Source organism: Alligator mississippiensis, chromosome 1 (genome assembly GCF_030867095.1).
Source record: "Alligator mississippiensis isolate rAllMis1 chromosome 1, rAllMis1, whole genome shotgun sequence".
NCBI lineage: Eukaryota > Metazoa > Chordata > Crocodylia > Alligatoridae > Alligator > Alligator mississippiensis.
The window spans coordinates 306,865,728-306,886,001 of NC_081824.1; the positions used below are offsets into that span (position 1 = coordinate 306,865,728).

Consider the following 20,274-nt stretch of genomic DNA (forward strand, 5'->3'; position numbering starts at 1 on the left):
GCCTGCCCGGGGCAATGGAAGCGGGGTGCAGAGCCCCAGCCTGCAGCTCCGCACACCACTGTGCTGCATTCCTGGCCACCTGCAGGCTGTGGCTGTGTGTCTGTGTCTCTGTGCGCCTCTCCCCCCCTGCAGCTTCCCAGAGCCCATGCCTGGGCTGCCTTGTGGTCCTCTGCACTGCCACTGCTGCCCCATGTTTCAGGGGGGCTAAGCCCTATTATCCCCGGTCTTCTGCCGCCTATGCTGGTAGAGGGCCTGGTGGGTCAGCCTGCCAGCCCAGGGCTGCTCCCTCTGGCTCAACATGCAGTGGAGGGGTTGGCTGGGGCACAAGAGTGCTTCAGTGCAGGGCTAGCCAGCAGGCAGCCCCCTCACTGAAGCACCCCCATGCCCTAGCCAGCCGGGCAGTGTCTCCATGTGCCCTGCTGCAGAGTTTTGTACTCCACAGAAGGATAGTACTTGTATTTACAAGTACTATCTTGCTGCAGAGTAAATTAGGTTACTTCAGCCTAATATGGGTGTATATACAGAGGCTGAGACTGTGCAGCTAATTAATCAGTTGTGCAGTAAACATGTCATGTAGACAAATCCATTGATACTTTAAAAGCTATTTTAAGACTAGAGAGATGGAAGTAAGATGTATATATGGAACTAAATTATGAACTGCATAATTAGACCCCAGGGTTTAATTTGACTTTGTCTCTAGTCCTGTGGATTTATTTATTTTTCATACGTAGGTCCCTTTCAGATGTTACATTTATTGCATGATTAACGTGGTAATTTCCTGATAAATTGTAACATGCCACACTTTCAACCAATTTATCACACCATAATATGGCAAACCAGCCACAAAGACATTTCAGATGTAATGTGGAACATCTTTCTGGCTGGTCTGTCTGGTGCTTTAGTTTGTATATGTGGCATGTTAAGCTTCACTGTGGGGTCCACCCCTGCTGGCAGATGACCAGCCTTACAGTGCAACCCCAATCCCAGGCCTTCCCTCCTGACAAGTTTAAAGCCCCATGGTGTATCTCTGTGCAGGTGGAGGGACTTCATCAGATCCGTTGTTTGTGGGCTGCACAGCAAGGCATTTAAAAGTTTCAGTGTGGGGAATCCCATCAGTTCCCTGCACCCCAGTTCCTTTAAAAGCCCTGCATGTGGAACTTCCTAGCAAGGTTGGGAATATACCAGTGCAGGGGGAGCCAACAGAACTGCACTGCAGGGCTTTCAGCTTGTTGGGCATGGGAGGTCCTGGATTGAGAGCCCAGGTTCCCCAGGCACTGGCAAGTTGAAAGGATGCTATGGGAAGTGAAGCATCGGGGTCTGATCCCCGATATCTCACTTCCTGTGGCACCATTTGAACATGTGGGCACATGCGGAAGCTATCAATTGCATGATTGGAACATGCTGAATTTTTATCCCAGATGTCAAAAATCACCTGTCCTTCCACGCACATTTGGCATGGCAAGATTGACTTGAATTTTTGCAACTGAAGATGGAATTTGTCAGATCCCAATTGCATGTCTAACTTAATGTCTGCCAGAAGCCTAAGTTTTGTAATTTGATGGATGGATAAATAGTGAACTGTATAGATTTGTGTTTGTGATTTTGACTTCTTTACTTTTATTACATAAAGATCTCACTTCATATATATTGTAGGTCCCTCTACTATAGACTTTGGTGAAGTTTGTGTGTATTCTACATCTATCAAAAAAATACATATAATCAATAATCTGTCTGTGCATATCTGGATACAAGTTGAAATTGCAAGTGAGGAGCTGCAGCAGACTAGTCCATTGTCACACGTGGTGCCACCTCTTTCAAAAACATATATTCCAGTTGTGTATGAGCCAAGCATCCTGGGAGGTTTTCAAAAGTAAGGCCACATTCTTGTCTCCTGATTTTAGATTTTACCAAAATGTAGATATTTTTCTCATGATAATTTAAAACACATTAAGATGAAAATACTAATTTTGTATGTGTTATATATGTTGTGGATTGTTGATGTGTAAAGACAAAGGACAGCTTTACAGAGCATACTTTTTGGCAGTATAGTGATACTGTTATAATAACTTTTTTTTTATTTAATAGCATTTTTATATTGGAAAAAGCCTTAATTTAAATGCAGAACTATTGCAAAGAATTTTTTGCTTGTTTCTTTGGGGAACAAGTTTTGGGGGAAGAATTCTATTTTATCTACTTGTCCAAATAGCAGTTTTCCAGCTGTGTAAACACAATTTTTGGCACCCATATGGTGTAGGTAAGTAAACATTCGCAAGGCTACTCAACGCGTGCAGTATGTACATGCTGGCTGGGCAGGGACATGGCTATATATACACACACATACCTCAGTGTAAGCCCTGGATAAATGAGGAGGAGGAGATGTCTTAAATAACAGCTTTAGGCACTTCCCAAGGAAGCCAAAGACCTGGGTTTTAGGTCCCTACCTCATGCAGAGAGGGTTGGAACTTATATCTCACTAAACATCTATAGCAGCCACGCCTACACCCTGTACTCAGACCTTTCTTTAGCACTCATTTTGAAGCTGGGCTCTTGAACAATCAGCAATCAGGATAAAGAGATATGTGGGGCAAGGAAGAAGAGCATAAGCTAAAGCATATGCAGCTCAGTGAGATGGATGTTGCTCTGGAAAGTAGCATGTCTTGTATTTTACCCTAGATCATTGCTCTCAATTAAAAAGAAACGTATCTCCATCTATGTTAGCTAATAAGTATTAGTTTTATGGTGTAGTGGTTCAACTTCATAAGGAGGTCTAGAGAGGGAACTAGGTAAATGCCTGACCTATGGCCCAGTGCTTTGAGGAGATGTAAGTTCAGATGTCCTCTGGGTAACGGGGTTTAGAACCTAGGTTGCCCACTTCCTACATGAGTGTCCTAACCACTCAGCTACTGAGGCTAAAACATAGGAAGGGCTACCTCCTATGGGAGGACTTAGTGATGTACAGTTAGGTACACTGATGTAAGCTGTTATTTGGGTGCAGAAAGTGAAATAATTCTGCCCATTATGTTTATACTAAGAGCTTATTGATGCAGCTCAACCTGGGTAGCTATATAGATTAACTTTTTTCTGGTGTAAACTAGGTTCCAGGATGAAGTGTTCATGATACTATTATAGCCATTAAGGAAATTTTGTAGTGTTGAATGTCCTTTGCCTAGAAAGACAAACTTTTTTGAGAGTTTCTTTCTTTCTTTTTTTTTTTTATAACTAACCATCCTCCCCTGCCATCTTCCCCTGCCCCTCAGATCACCCAGGTAGTAGCTGAGCAATTTTGCATAAGGTAAAGGCTTTGGGGTTCCCAGGTAGAAAGTCTGAGGTCCAAAGCAGGAACAAATGCCCTCCTACTGTCCAGTGGGCATTACGATCTAGTAGGGATCACGGAGACCTGGTGGGACTTCTCACATGATTGGAACATAGCCATAGAGAGCTACACTCTGCACAGAAGGGGCCAAGTAGGGAAGAAAAGTGGAGGTGTAGCTCTCTATGTAAGGGAGCAGTATACCTCTTTGAAGGCTGACATCAGTTCCAAAGCAGAGTGGTTCAAAATCCTCCAGGTCAAGCTGGGGGTGGGAGAGACCTAACTGTAGGTGTATACTACAGACCACCAAACCAGGGGGAGAAGCTCAATCTGGAGTCCTCTTGAGAACTGACAGAGATCTCACACACATGGGACATGGTCATCATGGGCAACTTCAATTACCCAGACATTGCTTGGGAGGAACACTCAGCTAAGTTGGATCGGTCGTATTGCTTCCTCACCTGTATCGAAGAGTTTTACCTGACTCATGAAGTGCACGGGCCAACCAGAGATCATGCTTTCCTTGATTTGGTCTTGGCCAAAGGAGACAATCTGCTGAGCGACTTGAATATAGCAGCGACCATGAGACCATCACATTCACTATCTGTCGCAAGGCAGGCAAATCAGCTAGCAGAGTTGAAGTTTTGGACTTCAAAAATGCTAATTTCAAGAGGGTCAGGACAATAGTAGGGGAAGCACTGCGGGACCAGGGACTGAAGATAAAAGGAGTGCATGAAGAGTGATCATTCCTCAGGATCACGATCCTCAAAGCCCAAAAGAAGTCCATTCCCATGTGGAAGAAAGGTAGCAGAAAGGCTGGTAAGCTCTCTTGGCTTAATTGGGATATCGTGGTCCTCTTGAAAAAGAAGAAAGAAACATACAAACAATGGAAGGTTGGGACAGTCCCCAAGGAAGACTATACAACAATGGCCCGCACTTGTAGGGAGCAGATTAGAAAGGCCAAGGTGGCAACTGAAGTTAAACTAGCAATGGAAATCAAGGACAATAAAAAGTCGTTCTTTAGGTGTGTAAGGAACATGAGGAAAACAAATGGAAGCATGGGGTCATTGCTTAACAACTCAGGACAGCTGGTTACCAATACTCAGAAGAAAGCTGAACTCCTGAATGACTATTTTGTTTCGGCATTTCACTGGACAAAGGGGAAAATCATACTAGATAAGGTTCAGAAGGTGTGCATGGTGGGAATGACTGCTTACCTACCATTGACATTGAACTGGTGCATGATCAGCTAAAAAAGTCAGCCATTTATAAGTCAGCAGGACCAGATGAACTTCATCTGTGAGTGTGGAAGGAGCTGGCCAAAGTCATTGTGGGACCTCTGGTGAAACTCTTCTAAAACTCATGGGGCTCAGGGGAGGTCCCTGAAGACTGGAAGAGGGCCAATGTTTTGCCCATCTTCAAGAAGGGGAGGAGAGAGGTCCCGGGCAACTATAGGCCAATTACCCTAAGTTCTATCCCAGGGAAAATCCTGGAAAAATTCAGCAAGGAGTCTATGTGCAATATACTTGCAGAAGGTAGGATTCTGAACAGCAGCCAGCATGGCTTTGTTGTGGGTAGGTTTTGTCTTGCCAATTTCATCTCCTTCTACGACCAGGTAACTTGACACCTGGATAAGAGAGAGGAGGTTGACATTGTATACCTAGATTTCTAAAAAGCTTCTGGTACCCCACGATGTTCTTACGGTAAAATTGGAGGATTCTGGGCTTAACTGCTTGACAGTTAAGTGGGTAGGAAGCTGGCTGTGGGGTAGGACCCAGAGAATTCTAATGAAAGGATCTGTCGTCCTGGTGAGAAGTGGCCAGTGGCGTCCGTCAGGGGTCTGTGCTTGGTCCAGTGCTTTTCAACATCTTTATCAATGATTTGGATGTGGGAGTGAAGAGTTCACTGGCCAAGTTCATGGGCAACTCCAACTTATGGGGGATCGTGGTCACGCTTGAAGAGAGGCTGCAGATACAGGTGGACCTAGACAGGCTGGCAAGTTGGGCAGATCAGAACCAGATGAAATTCAACACTGAGAAGTGTAAAGTGCTCAATCTCAGGATGAACAAATCTCAACATACATACAGGCTCGGAGGCGCCAATTTGACTAGCACCTCAACTAAAAGGGGCCTACAGGTAATAATAGACCATAGTATGAACATGAACTGTCAGTGCGATGCTGTAGCCAACAGGGCAAACAATACTCCGGCATACGTTAACCGATGCATCTCAAGCAAAACCAAGGAAGTGATTCTTTCACTTAGTATCGGTGAGACTGCAGCTGGAGTACTGTGGCCAGTTCTTGGCGTTACACTTCAACAAGAACGTGGAAAGACTTGAGAGAGTCCAGAGAAGAGCCACCCATATGATCAGAGACTTGCAAGGCAAGCCATACGAGGAAGGGCTGAGGGACTTGGGCCTCATCAGCCTAAAAAAAGAGAAGACTGAGAAGGGACTTGTTAGCAGCTTTTCGCTACATCAGGGGAATACATCAAGGGCTCGGTGAACAAGTGTTCACCAGGGCACCCTTGGGGAAAACGGAGTAATGGCCACAGACTCCTGGAAGCCTGTTTCAGGCTTAACACTAGGAAAAACTTCTTCACAGTTTAGGGTGTCCAGACTGTGAAATAAACTCCCTCCAGAGGTGGTGCAAACACCTACCCTGGAAAGCTTCAAGAGGAAACTGGATAGTCACTTCACTGGGGTCACCTGACCCCAGTTGTCTTTCCAACCAAGTGCAGGGGATCTGGACCCGATGATCTTGCAAGGTCCCTTCTAGCTCTTTACAATCTATAAATCTATGAACAAGGAACAGTGGGTGAAATCCTGGCCCCAAGAAGTCAATGGCCAAACACCCATTTACTTTATTAGGCCAAGTGTTCATCCAGTGTAGCAATGAACCATGAGATTTTGGGAGAGACAAAGGGACACAGAAATCCCAAGCACCAGGTTCTTGCTGAAAAAGTAGGCAGACTTTGGCTGAGATCTATGCAAGAGAAATCTGTCAGTATATGGTCATTTTGAGCCTTTCTAGATAGGGCAGGATATAAACACCAGTGCCAGCATCAAAACCAAAAACTAAATACTAAAATACTTACCATAAGAAAATAATCTGACTCTGGGTAACAAGTTTCTTGTCCAACTGCTATCCTTTGGCAGAGAGGCAACAGTATAGTTGATTATTAATACTGAATGAATCAGAACTATAGAAACACATTTTTATTAATGTTATGTCCCAACTATACAGTAAGAGAGTAAACGATTACAAATAGTAGTATTTTGTCATCCTTATAACTGAGTAAGCTTAACATATATCATATTTTAGCGGAATTTTCTTGCTCTTTATGACTATATGCTGTGTCACACTTATTTAATAACAAATGTATACATAATTGATTGGATCACGTATTTTCTATATTACAGATCTGTCAGTTACACTATAAACAACAAACACATGGGGCATATACTGGTAACTGCAAAATCAGTTCCTGTTGCTCTTGAGTTATCTGCAAAAGAGCTGATTCTAAATCCTACCCCTGGCTTCTTAGCAGAAACAGGTTTTAGAGCTACCATTAGATTATATAATCGCAGAAATTATTTTGCTGAATTTACTTGGACTCCTGTAATCACAGATAAAGGAATAGCATTTTCTATACGGCCAGCCAAAGGTATGGTATGCTTTTAAGTTATTTTAAATAATATGCAAACAATAAAGTGTTGCGTGTGTATGTGTTTAAAGATGGCTAAAGTTGAGTGAGGACAATCAGTTGACAAAATGAAATAAGATTTGGGTCAGATTTTCTGGAAACAAAAACCATTCAATGACAAGGCCACATAGGGTAGAAATGGACATAACCAGATGAGTTGGATCAGTTTTGCAGCACAGCTGATCTTGTTCACTGGGTGAAACACACATCACCTCTTTTCCTGGCCACTGATGGTGTAGGACAAAGAGCGATGTGTTCTCCTGGGGCTTGAGACGCCTGGTCTTGTGAACCCTAGAATTTCCAAAGTAGGATTAGGTCCCTTAATTCCTGAGAGTGCTTTCCTGGCTTACCCAGACATATCTCTGGAAATAATGGGGGTGGGTCTGGGTAAGTGGGGAAAGTCTGTGTTTCCCCGCTTATGCAAACCCACCCTTAGGATCTTTGTGGGCACCTCTAGGTAAGCAGGTAAAGTTGGGCTTTCCCCTAGACCTAGACCTGTCCCTAAAGATTCCTGGGCAGGTCATGTTAAGCAGGAAAATCCAGACGTTTCCTGCTTATCCAGACCCACCACTGAGGTCCCTAGGGACCTATTTTCATAAATGAGGAAAGCTGGGAATTCCCACTTACCCAGGCAGTCCCCAGAGACTCTGGGGATGGATCTGGGTAAATGGGTCCCAGTGTGAGGCAGGGACACTGGGGATTCCCTGGTTCCCATGCCTCCATATTGGGACTCGTGGATTTTACCTGCTTATGGAGACTTGCCCCAACTTTTACACTTAGAGAAGCATCCTGAGATTCCCTGGAGTGCCTCTCTGTAAGTGGGGAAAACTAGGCAGGTGCTCTGGGTGGAGGGGCCCTCAAGCTCCTGGAGCAGCTGCCTCAGGTGGATGGAGAGTGTGGACAACTCAGTTTAGGCCGCCTTCACTCTCCTTCAAAAGAACAGTAAAGCCCCAGGAGTTATTACTACCTTTTGTGCCACTGATTTCTTCTGATGTGCCACAGCAAAGGATATAGGTGTTTATTTGCTCATCATTTGTGCTGCTCTAACTGTTTATGGCAGCACAAATGGGACATCAGGCAATGTCTGTTTCTACACAAAGGTGTCTCAAACAGAATTAATCTGGCTGCTTTCATTATATAAACCTGGAGGTGCCTAAGAACCTAGGTTATGGACAAATGAATTACACTAATTTAATAAAGGGTGGGAAATTACCATGCCGCAGCCAACGTGTGGTAGCATTCCATAGGTCCACTCTTATCCAATCTTAAATTAATGTTAAACCAGAACAACTTAAACCTCAGTGAAATCGGAGTGCCATCTATCTTTCAGAAAGATAAGGCTGGAACTGAGACTATTTGAATATAGTTACATTATTAGTTACTTGTTAGAAGCTTTATCCAACGATCCCAGTACACTGGTACTTTATTTTTGTGATGTTTGAGTTAGCACTGTGAATATGGGCATTTTTCTTATTTAGAACTGTAATTTCTAATTTAAAATATTTTGTGATGGATTTTTATCTGTCCTTTTTATTTATTTTTCTCAAACATCCTCTTTAGGTAACATGAATTTACCAATTCATAAGTAAAACAGACTTGTGAATACATTTTGTTGCGGTTTATTGACAAATCAGATTGTGTGGCTGTTATGCAAACTCAGAAATAAGATTTAATCTTAACTATTTAATTCTATTGCTTACTATCTTTGAAGATCAGAGTGTTAATCTCTAATAATATGAATCCATCACCTTCACTAGGCTTTTTTATATTTCAGTGATTAAGTGGGTAATTATTTATGCATATTTGCAGGCATTGTAGAAGCATACAAAGATCTGGAGTGTGAAGTGGTTTGGCATCCAGGGTTCTGTTCTCCAGAAACAGGAGAATTCAATTTATGTGTGCATCAGGGAAAAGCACTTAAGCTGAAATGCCTTGCAAAGGTAGTACTCAGACAATGTTTTAATATGTTGCCTTTTTCTATATAAATATTTCCTTTGTTATGTTTATTTTACTATATAGTTGACATATGTATTTTAACATCGCTATTTTGTATTTTAAACAACATATGGCTCCAAGAATAGTGTCCAATAAGATGTATTCTCCCATTACCCTGCTCTCCATATCCCTGCTCCTTGGTCAGTTTTGAGTATGTTCCTCTTTTTATTGGTAGGGTGCTTGGGTTGGTATTGTTAGATAGAATATATAATGTGTGCTGTGGTATATTAGTTACCAGAAAACTAATTGTCATCTCATTTGTGAACATGTTCTGTGTGGATGAGTCAGTCCAGTCCAGTCACATGCCTGTTCAGATTTTCCAGATAGTGATGTAGGATAGGATAGGATTGAAATAGAAGAGATTTATCTCGTTCTGGAGGGTATTCTATACTAGGCTGAGAATGGATTATGCCATCTTGCTGGGTCAAAAAATGAGGAAAAGAAGTGCATGGTCTACGCTGTTTTCAGCAAACCACAATAAATGGTTTAGTAGATGTATGGGTATTTATATATGTCTTCACAAAGTTAATCGGGATACTGCATTGGAAAAATTCTTAATTACACTATGGTTTGCAAATAATTCATTTTTTAATCTAATGGTCTCACTGACCTTTAAGTGGATCATGCAGAAAATATGTTAATTTTCAATATATTTCTGTTTTGTGATATTATGGGGGGTTACTTTGAAGCTAAATGATTTTTCATGAAATAGGTATATCTTGCCTTTCCTTTACATTTTCCTTTTGTGCACCTAATCTGTTTAATTTATGCATATTCCTGACAGTGTGTAGCTCATTGTGAATTTAAAATGTATTGGCTTATTTATTTATATTCAGTTATGTGTTAAAATATTTGCTTTTTTCTTTTCATTAGCTTGGTCCCACTAGTGTTCAGTTCATGGAACAAAGGATATCTTTTCATCATGCTCCTTTAGGTTTAACTACTTGCAAGACAGCCATTCTTCAGAACACAGGATATAATCATGCATACTTCCAGGTGAACTTGAAACAGAGCTGCTGTACATGTTTTCTTTTTTTCATGTTCACTTATTAGAAATGTCCCCAGTTAATTTTTTTTTCTTTAGGTAATAATTCTTTTTTTCTGCATAGTGTAATTATCCTTATCAGACTCCTCTCCCGTGTAATTTGTATGTTCTCATTGGAGTTCCTGCTATTTTTTGACATGGATGTTTTAACTTGTAACTTTGTTGTTTGCTTTTGTTAATAATGCTGTTTTTTTTACATCAAGCCATCCAGACATGCTAAGTGTACAAAAATATGCTGTACAAAATAAGAAAAGAAACTTTTTAGGCTTACGTAGCCTCCGGAAAGTTAAGCAAAGAATTTGCAAGCAGAAAAACTTTCTTAATAAGAAGCTGGTCCTATAGTCCATATTTGTACTATAGTGATACAGAAATTGGCACTTTTGATTATTGGAATAAACACTGTATTGGATATTCTGGAGTTTTGTTGAGCTGTTACTTTCTAATGCTATGAAACGCTGCTTTTATGAAAAAAAAATCAAACCTAAAAGTTACAAACCTGGGTTACAGAAACAGTATAATCTGGTCATTTATTTAGGTCCCTGGAAATGAATTAAATTTCAAATAGCTGAAATTTTGACCTACATTTTCAGATTCATAATTTTATAATGAGTGAAGATTACATAGTGAAACTGTAAATTATTTGGACTGGAGATTGTATCTTAAATTCTGTTATAGCATACAGTTACAGCAGTATCAATGTTGCATGTTACTTGTATTTGAAGGTTCTTGATTCAAACCCTGTACCTGGAATGACTATTGTGCCATCTCAGGGCATAATACCTGTGGGAGGCCGTTCTGATCTCAAGATCTACTTTACCCCCAATGCAGTAATGAAGTTTGATACCAGAGTAGAGGTACAAAAAACTGAATAACTTTGTATTTGAATTTGAAAAAGTGTGTGTGTGTATCTGTGTGCATGCTCATGCATGAATCTATGTACTAATCATGCTCTTCACCAAACGAGTCCTGCCGCATCTAGTATAACTTTCCTAAAAGTAGCTGTTAGTGTATCATTTCTAAAAGTACAAAAACATCTCTTTACTGCTTTTCTGTTAAAATACAGTATTTGAGATGACAAGTTTTTATTATGAATACATCTGACAGTGAGGAGTTTTCTTTTTGTAATTAATGTATTATAGTTAAATATTTTATCACCAACAAAACTCTACCACGTAAATAGGGATTTTGAAAGGATTTGGAGTAATTGCATTTAGAGAACTGTCTTAAATTTCAAATCTGATGTTTCTTTAGGAGGTATGTGAATGTAAATATTAATAGGACCACAGGAAAGTAGGGCTGGAAGGGACCTTGTGAGGTCAACTAGTCCAGCTCACTGCACAAGGCAGGATTGTCCCTAACTAAACCATTCCAGCCAATAAATTAATGATAAATTCACACTCAGAGGCAATGCATATTTCTGAAAGTAATAATTTGTATGCATTAAAAATGTTTCAAGCAGGTTAGTAAAGAAACTAGTTAGATACCGATACAGGGAAAGTTTGAGAATGGAAATGATCAGTCAGTAAATGCATCTGCACAATTTTCTACAGTATAGAAAATAAACCGTTGAATTGAATGGATGGGCTGATGGTGTTTTGGACATCATTCTCCCAGTATATGATACAAGCAAGTTACACTTAAAAAGTGGAAGTTACTTAATCCTGTGGTGAAAGAATAGAGCCCTGTCATCAATTCTTACTTTTAGTTTTGTGTTGTGTAGTGACTTATTGAGTATAGATGCATTTTGAGATCACTTGTCATTTCTTAGTCAGCTCATTATAAAAGTGGATTTGAATTTAGGGGTCCAGTACATACCTGAGCTGCCTTTGATTTGTACATGAATGTGTTCATTTTGCTGGATTCATCTTTGCTCATACCAATAGGAAAAATACAGATTTCAGAGGTTTAAAATACATGCTATCATGTGACTGGGCCTGGTTACCCATTCAGATCCCAGTACTATGTTCTCTACCTGCTGCTGTTTCCTACACTAGGGTATATGACCTGGCAGCCACTACTCTGTTTCATATCTTGGCAAAGTGCATGATTGCTCTGGGCCTAGGTGCTGTACCTTCTTTCTTCCATAGCTTTCTCGAGTGACTTGCCTCCAGTTAAGTGCTGGAGTCTCCTTTGAGTTCCTGCTCCCACTGGATAATTTTTCTCCACCCATCCAATTCCCTTTTGCCATAGAAACTAGAAACCAGTGAGTTCCATTCCATTGTTACTGCTTTCTATAAGTCCTCACCTAACAGCAAAATCTTAATATTATCTTCCATCTACTTCCATAGTTTCATAGTTGGTAGGGTTGGAAGAGACCTGAGGAGATAATCTAGACCGACCCCCTGCCGTGGCAGGAAAGAATACTGGGGTCAAATGACCCCGGCCAGATGTTCGTCCAGCCTTTTTTTAAAGACCCCCAGGGTAGGAGCCAGCACCGCTTCTTTCGGAAGTTGGTTCCAGGTCCTAGCCGCCCTCACAGTGAAATAGCGTTTCCTAATGTCTAGCCTGAAACTACCCTCCGCTAGCTTGTGTCGTTGTTTTTTGTAACTTCCGGGAGTGTTTGGGGGAACAGGGACTCTCCCAATGCCTGCTGGCCCCCCTTGACTAGTTTGTAGACTGCCACTAGATCCCCTCTCAGCCTTCTCTTTTGGAGGCTGAACAGGTTCAGGTCCCTCCACCTCTCCTCGTAGGGCCTGCCCTGCTGCCCCCTGATCATGCAGGTGACCCTCCTTTGGACCCTCTCCATATTGGCCACATCCCTCCTGAAGTGCGGCACCCAGAACTGGATGCAGTACTCCAGCTGTGGCCTGACCAGCATTGCATAGAGGGGGAGGATCACCTCCTTGGACCCACTTGAGATGCATCTGTGGATGCACGACAAGGTATGGTTGGCCTTCCTGACCGCGTCCCCACTTTGTCGGCCCATGTTCATTGTGGCATCAATGATGACTCCAAGATCCTTTTCTGTCTTGACACTGGCGAGAAGGGAGTTCCCCAGCCTGTAGGTGTGCCACTGGTTCTTCCTCCCCAGGTGCATTACCCTGCACTTGTCAGTGTTGAACCCCATCCTGTTCTCATCAGCCCACCCCTGTAACCTGTTTAGATCCACTTGCAGCCTGTTCCTTCCTACAAGCATACCCACTTCACCCCGCATCTTAGTGTCATCTGCGAATTTGAACAGGGTGCTTTCTACCCCCTCGCCCAAGTCACTGATGAAGATGTTGAATACTGCGGGCCTGAGGACCGAGCCCTGGGGAACCCCACTGCCCACATCCCTCCAGGTCGAAAATGACCCGTCCACAACCACCCTCTGGGTGCAGCCCTCCAGCCAGTTAGTGACCCATCTGACCATGTAGGCATCAACACCACTGTCTCCTAGTTTCTTACTGAGAATGGGGTGAGAGACTGTGTCGAAGGCCTTCCTGAAGTCCAGAAAGACTATATCCACTGCGACACCTGCATCCAAGGACTTGGTGACCTGGCCATAGAAGGCCACCTTGTTGGTTTGACAAGATCTGCCCCTAATGAACCCATGCTGGTTGCCCCTGAGCATAACCTCCCCTGCTGGCCCTTCCTGGACATGTGCCAGGATAATTCTTTCGAAAAGCTTCCCCAGAACCGAGGTAAGACTCACGGGCCTATAGTTTCCTGGGTCCTCCTTCCTCCCTTTTTTGAAGATGGGGACCACATTGGCCCTTTTCCAGTCCTGCGGCACATCGTCTGAGTGCCACGAGTGCTCGTAGAGCTGTGCCAGAGGTCCCGCAATGGCCCCTGCTAGTTCCTTCAGCACTCTGGGGTGAAGATCATCAGGACCTGTGGATTTAAATACATCTACTCCCTCCAGAAGTTCCCTGACAAGGTCCTCATTAACCCTATGCCTGGGTATGCCACCCACAGGGCCCTCGGGGGTGCCAGTGGGGGAGATATCCGGGTCCCTCCTCAGAAATACGGAGGCAAAGAAATTGTTGAATATGTCAGTTTTACCGTCAGGTGAGACAACCAGATTTCCTAGCGTGTCCTGCAGAGGCCCCACATTACCTGGCACCTTCTTTTGCCCCCCCTATGTATTTGAAAAAGGACTTGTTGTTGTCCTTGATCTGGGTTGCTAGTCCCAGCTCCATTTCCGCCTAGGCCTTCCTGTCTGCCCCCCTACGTTCCTGAGCTACTGAGGTATAGCCCTCTCTTGTGATGGCCCCTCCCTTCCAACGGGTGTACGCCTCCTTTTTTTGTTTGGAGACGTTCCTGGATGCTTTTGATGAGCCATGGGAGCCTTTGCGCCCTCTTGCCCCCTTTGACTCGTGTACGGATTACTTCCCTTTGAGCTTGGAGGATCGTCTCCTTAAGGAGCGACTACTCCTCCTGGACACTCAACTCCCTCCTGCTCTGGGACCTCAGTGCTTCCCCCACTAGTTTTCTCACCTTGTTAAAGTCCATCCTCCTGAAGTCGAGGGCTGCAGCCTTGCTGGAAGCTTTTGCTACCTTGCGCTGGATGGTGAATTCCAGCAGACAATGATCGTTATCGCCCAGATGGTCGAGCACCCGCAGACCCCGTATCAGGTCGTTGCCCGTGGCCAGGACCAAATCCAACAAGGCATCTCCCCTGGTGGGGCTGTGTATCTCCTGGGTTAGATGGAGGTCCTGTATGTCAGTTAAGAGCCTGCATGAGCGGTCAGACCTGGCTGTCTGCTCCTCCCAGCAGATGTCTGGAAAGTTTAGGTCACCCATGACGACCACATCCTTGGACCTAAGTATCTCCGTAAGCTGACTTAAATTCCTGGTCTCGATCTTCTCCTTGGTTGGGTGGTCTGTAGTAGGCCCCCACCGTTAAGTCCCTTTCTCCCCGACCCCCTTGTATTCTAACCCAGAGCATTTCCGTTTGCTCCTCCTCTGACCCAGTGTTACTCACTGTGGATGTGTGTTGCTCCTTGACATAGAGCGCCACACCCCGACCCTTCCCGCCTGTCCTATATCTCCTGTAGAGCCTGTAGCCCTTGATATTCACTGCCCAGTCATGCGTTGGGTCCCACCGTGTTTCAGTGAGCCCCACTATGTCTGGGTTGGTGCTGGCTAGCAGGAGGACTAGTTCCTTCTGCTTGTTCCCCATGCTGTGGGCATTAGTATAGAGGCATTTGAGGCCTCCTGAAGATGAATGGACCTCCCTCCTAATCCCAGCAGTACCCAGGCCCATGTCACTTACCTGATTACCTGTTTCGCTTCTTCAGTTATTTCAATTTACCTGTTTCGCTTCTTCAGTTATTTCAATTTACCTTCTTCAATTATTGCTTATTGCTATTTAGTGTTCCAGGGCCCCCTCAACGTGTGCAAGTAAAGACTTGATGGCCTCTAATGCATGATACACACACAACTGTGCACCCTGCCACGCAATAAACTGGCTCGTCTGCACTGGCAAGAAGCAATTTCCCTTGGCTGGGAAGCCCCTCAGTTAAGGAGCTTTGAGCTCCAGGGGTGCTTCATGCACCCCTGGGTCTGATGGATTAGGGAAGCAGTGCTCTACCAGGCTCAGGGGTTTCACGTACCCCTAAGCCTGGGAGATTGCAGCTGCCATGATCCCCCAGGCCTGGGGGTTTCACGCATCCCTGGGGCAGCTGTGCCTCCCAGCTGCCAGGACCCAGTGTTTACAGCTGCAGGACTCAGCGTCCATCAGCTGACAGGGCTCTCAGCCCCAGGGGAGATCCTGTTGCAGGTGCAAATTAAAGGTAATAGCAGCCACCTATGAAATTAGTACACATTTTTGAGGTCTAACTTTATAGTTGGTTGGATCTTTTTATGGCATGATATCTACTTTGCACATGTAGCTGGTCTTAAGGTAATTGCACAATGAACCAGATAACTGCATGATACTTGTAACATGTAGATGGGGCCCAACAGATCTATTGTTTGCTAACCTGTGTGTGGCAAAGCAGGACTTCTGGACTAGCCACAGTGCTAGTTGACCCATTTGCCTTTGGGCTCGCTGCCCGCCTGTCTCGCCTGCCATGCCTTGGTGGTAATTAATTAAGTTGTTAATTAGGGCAGGAGGCTGCCCATTCTTGCCCCAGTGCGAGGGGGCGCTATCTGCGGCTCCATTCCTCCCCTACACCGCAGCCCAAGCCTCACAGATGGCATGCAGATGACAGATTTCTCCTGGCTTACAGCCAGACCAAGCTTAGGCCTCGTCGTCAGGCCTCAGTCTCACACACACTCATACCGCCCTCCTCTCACTAGAACCTCCCACACTCCACCCTCTCTCACAGGGTCTCTTTTATGCATTGACAACTTATTCTGCCTTGCTTCCTATTCGAGTAGGCCCCTTAGGCCATAGGCTTTATCTAGTTCGTACCTTGGGTGGTAGATGTACCATCTTTTGGGCCTCTCCTGCAACCCTCACTGAGGTAGTGGCCAACCAATTACCTGACCAGGTCTAAGTTTGCTCTGGCTCCTTCCAGGGCAACTCTATATGCTCACACGCTCTGGGCTTTCAGCCCTCTGGTTCTTTGCCCCAGTGGGCTCCCTCCTGTCTGCTCCCTTTCTAGGGCCACCCCTCACCGGGGCATTCTTAACTCACACCACGGCTAGTGTTCAGGGGTCTCATGGGGACTCTCACTCTTCCCCTCCCCTGGGAGCAGCAGGTCATTGTGCTTACTATAGGTCTTGCTTTCCACCCACACTTAGCCTCCGAGTGGTGGAGGACTTACCAGGGTCAGGACTCACCCCTAGCTCTTGGACTGAGCCTCCTTACTTGGCCTGTGGCCCAAACTACAGCCTCAGGTGTCTGAAGATGTACCTAGGCCTATTCCTTTCACTGGGGCTCCACACCAACCCCTTCACTGGGGCTCCACACTGCCCCCTTCACTGGGACCATGGGGCTTCCCTCCCCGGTGGACTCAGGTGGCTGTAGCCATGCCTGGCCCCAACTACCTTTCCTCAGGGTCCTACACCCCACAGGGCTCAGGTGGCTGCAACCTTGCTGGGCCCCACTCCCTCTGATGTTACATAACTTACCCGAAGGTGAGGGCTAGGGTTAAGGTGCCCCTACCCACCTTTCACCAGGGTGATAACTGGCCTGGCATTTCCTTGGGGCTTACACTTCACTGAGAGCCCCACCAGGCCACCCACTCCTGGCAGGGTGCAGTTTTAGGTCATGCCCAGGACCAGGAGCCGCCATCCCCTACAGCTCCTGCCCTTACTTCCAGGATGTTGCATAGAGCCTTGCAACCAGGCAGTGTTACTGCCTGCCCTGCCAACAGCGAACTGCCTAGTTTATATGGGCGGCCAGAGATCTAAAATGGTCGCCACAATCAAGCACCTACTGGCTGCTTGGCTCTGCTCTTAAAGTGGCAGACACAAACAGTGCCCCTCCACACTATGACTTCGTAACACACCTGAATCATTGCATTTCTATGTTATAGAGAACAAATAGCTTTGCTTGTACTTTATCATTATATGTTATTATAATATGTTAATATTGAAATTAATTTAGATTGAGGACAGTTCCTTTCATGGAAACTGAAAAAGAATATTTTGGCTCTCTTTCTGTTGTCTGTTTTTTAAAGCTGATTTTTAAAATTTGTTATTTAAAGTGCCTAGTATAGTAAAATTGCTGTGATGTTGGAGTAGTGTTGTAACAAAATTGCCAAGAATTTTACTTTTTTTCTATGAAATAGGTAGCAGTTCGCCACACAAAAGCATTAGAACTTAGGATTGGTGGATCTGTAGAGACTCCTGAAGTAGGCATCAACATAGTAAGTATTAGTATCATATATTACATCAGTTATTATTCTAGATAGGATTGGTGATATTTAATTTTATTTGTATTAAACTTTCAATGGGAGGTGTTACAGTTTTCTTCCCTTAATTCACATTTTTTATTATTTTTTCCTTGAAAAATTTTCTTAGAAAGACATTAAAGGGAATGACTTGCGGAGAGTGATTTTAAAATAAATATATGTATGATAGCTTGACCAAATTACAGCTGAGAGATTTGCCTACAGGAAAATATGAAAAGGGTATAAAGATGAAGAAAAGAGGTTTTCTTAAGGTAGCCCAAGAGGAGAAGTGAAATGAAATGAATCAACAGAAAAATGTGCTGAATTGGGAAACTGCACTGGTGGTGCAGTCTCCAGGCTGTGGTCCAGGGAAGAGCAAATGGCCAGAACAATGAGCTGCCTAGGCAGCTGATGAATAAAAGACGTTTGAGCTTCAGTATTTTCATAGAGAACTATAGGGAATCATAGCGAAATAGGTGTGGAAGGGACCTCTAGAGGTCACCTAGTCCACCCCACTGCCTGAGGGAGGTTCATTCCTGTCTAACCCATCCCGTACAATCCATCAGTTAAACTCTGCACAACACTGCCCTAACACCCTAGCCTGCCGCAGGCAAAGCAAGGGAACCACAACGGCCATTGTTCTGCTTATGAAATGTTGTCAGTATATGCTCAAGGGATCCTAGGTAGAGGGCTGCATCCCCCACTATAGCGGAAAGCAAAAATCCCCACAGTTCATACCAATCAATGGTTGTCCAACCTTTTCTTGAACACCTCCAGTGATGAAGAGTCCACAACTTATATACTATATCTACAGCATTCCCTTCATCCACCCAAATAGTTACTTTGTCAGAGAAGGAAATCAAGTTGTTTATCATGATCTGTTTTTCTTAAATCCATGCTGGCTGCTTGTGATCACCCTTTCCTCCTCCACATGCTTGCAGATGGGCCTTCCTTAGGACATGCTTCAGTAACTTCCCAACTACAGGCAGTCCTTGACTTACAGCGTTACAAGTTACAGCGTTTCGCACTTACAACATTTATAAATTGACACCCTGTTTCAACTGTATTACGTCAGTTTCGACTTTATAACACTTGTTCCGATGCGACGCCATGCCAGCGAACAAGTATACTGCATTGCCTATCTCCCTGGAGAACATCTGTCCAAACTTCCTTAGATGCTTTTTTTAAGAAAGCAGAGAAGACTCCAGAAAACCTGCAGCCAGGACTCCTGAGAAGACTCCAGCCAAGAACCCTTCAAAAAGTCCAGCAAAGTCACCTCAAAGAAGTCCTTCCAAATCAATATGATTGCTATTTACAATATAAATACATTAATGTAGCTATATTACTCATCTATAATTGTTCGAGTACAACATTCTGGGGTATTTTTAATGAAAATAGTGTATCGGGCCTTGGTTCAGGGACCAATCCCTCATTTATAACATTGTTTCTTATTAAAAAATTGGTTCCAAGTTGCAACATTTTGACTTAAGTCGTGGTTTTCAGGAACCAATTGTGTCGTAAGTCTGAGGACTGCCTGTATTGAGGTGGGGCTAACTGGTCTGTAGTTCCCTGGGACATCCTTTTTTGTCTTTTTTAAAGAGGGGCACCATGTTGGTCTTTTTCCAGTCTTCTGGTACCTGGCCCATCCTTACCAGTTCATGAAGATCAAGGGTTCCAAGATCTCTCTTGCCAGGCCTTTCAGGACCCTGGGATGCAGTTCATCCTGCCCTGCTGACTTGAATTACTTCAGACCCAATAAAAGTTCTTTGACTGTTTCTCTTAACTCCTCCCTCAGCTTGCCCTCTTTCTTATCCATATAATTTTTATTAGGTGTCTAGCTGCAGCTTAATTTTTTTTGTGAAGACTGAGGCAAGGTAGCTGTTGAGTAGCTCCATCTTTTTTGCAACTTCTGTTAGGAGTCCCCCCTGGTTTACTAACAGAGGACTCACAGCTTCCTTGGTCCTTCTTTTCTGGCCAGCATACTTATAGAACCTCCTTTCCCAGGTGCAGCTTGTTCTTTATCTTTGCCTTCCTAATTTTGTCCCTGCAGGTTCTTGCTATTTCCTGATATGATGTCTTGGTTACCTGCCCATTTTTCCATTGCCTGTATGTTTTCCTTTTGCATTTGAAGCATCCTAGAAGCTTCTTGTGCAGCTGCATTGGTCTCTTACCTTGTGCTTCCATCGTGTTAGGACAGGTTCTTGTTGGGCTCCCACTACTGTGCCCTTTAGAACCTCCGAGCCCTCCTGGGTGCTATCCTTCAATCCGTCTTCCCATGGCACCATGCCTGCTAACTCCTTGAGTCAGATGAAATCTGCTTCTTTGAAATCTAGTGTCCTAATTTTTCTGACATTATGCTTTCCCTATTTTAGAATTTGGAATATTATCATGTTGTGATTACTTCCTCCCAAGTTACCCATCACTTTCATGCCCTCCCCCAATTCTTCCCTG

At 44.1% G+C, this 20,274-nt stretch overlaps 1 protein-coding gene across 1 annotated transcript in view; it reads left to right on the top strand.

Moving 5' to 3' along the window:
- CFAP47 (cilia and flagella associated protein 47) overlaps positions 1 to 20,274 on the top strand; it is a 773,444-nt gene that overhangs the window by 65,028 nt on the left and 688,142 nt on the right. Inside the window, exons 14-19 of the mRNA XM_059724382.1 lie at positions 1,654 to 1,870; positions 6,734 to 6,978; positions 8,827 to 8,957; positions 9,886 to 10,008; positions 10,780 to 10,911; positions 17,722 to 17,799. Of these exons, the coding sequence (XP_059580365.1) occupies positions 1,654 to 1,870; positions 6,734 to 6,978; positions 8,827 to 8,957; positions 9,886 to 10,008; positions 10,780 to 10,911; positions 17,722 to 17,799 (926 nt within the window). The remainder of the gene's footprint in view (positions 1 to 1,653; positions 1,871 to 6,733; positions 6,979 to 8,826; positions 8,958 to 9,885; positions 10,009 to 10,779; positions 10,912 to 17,721; positions 17,800 to 20,274) is intronic.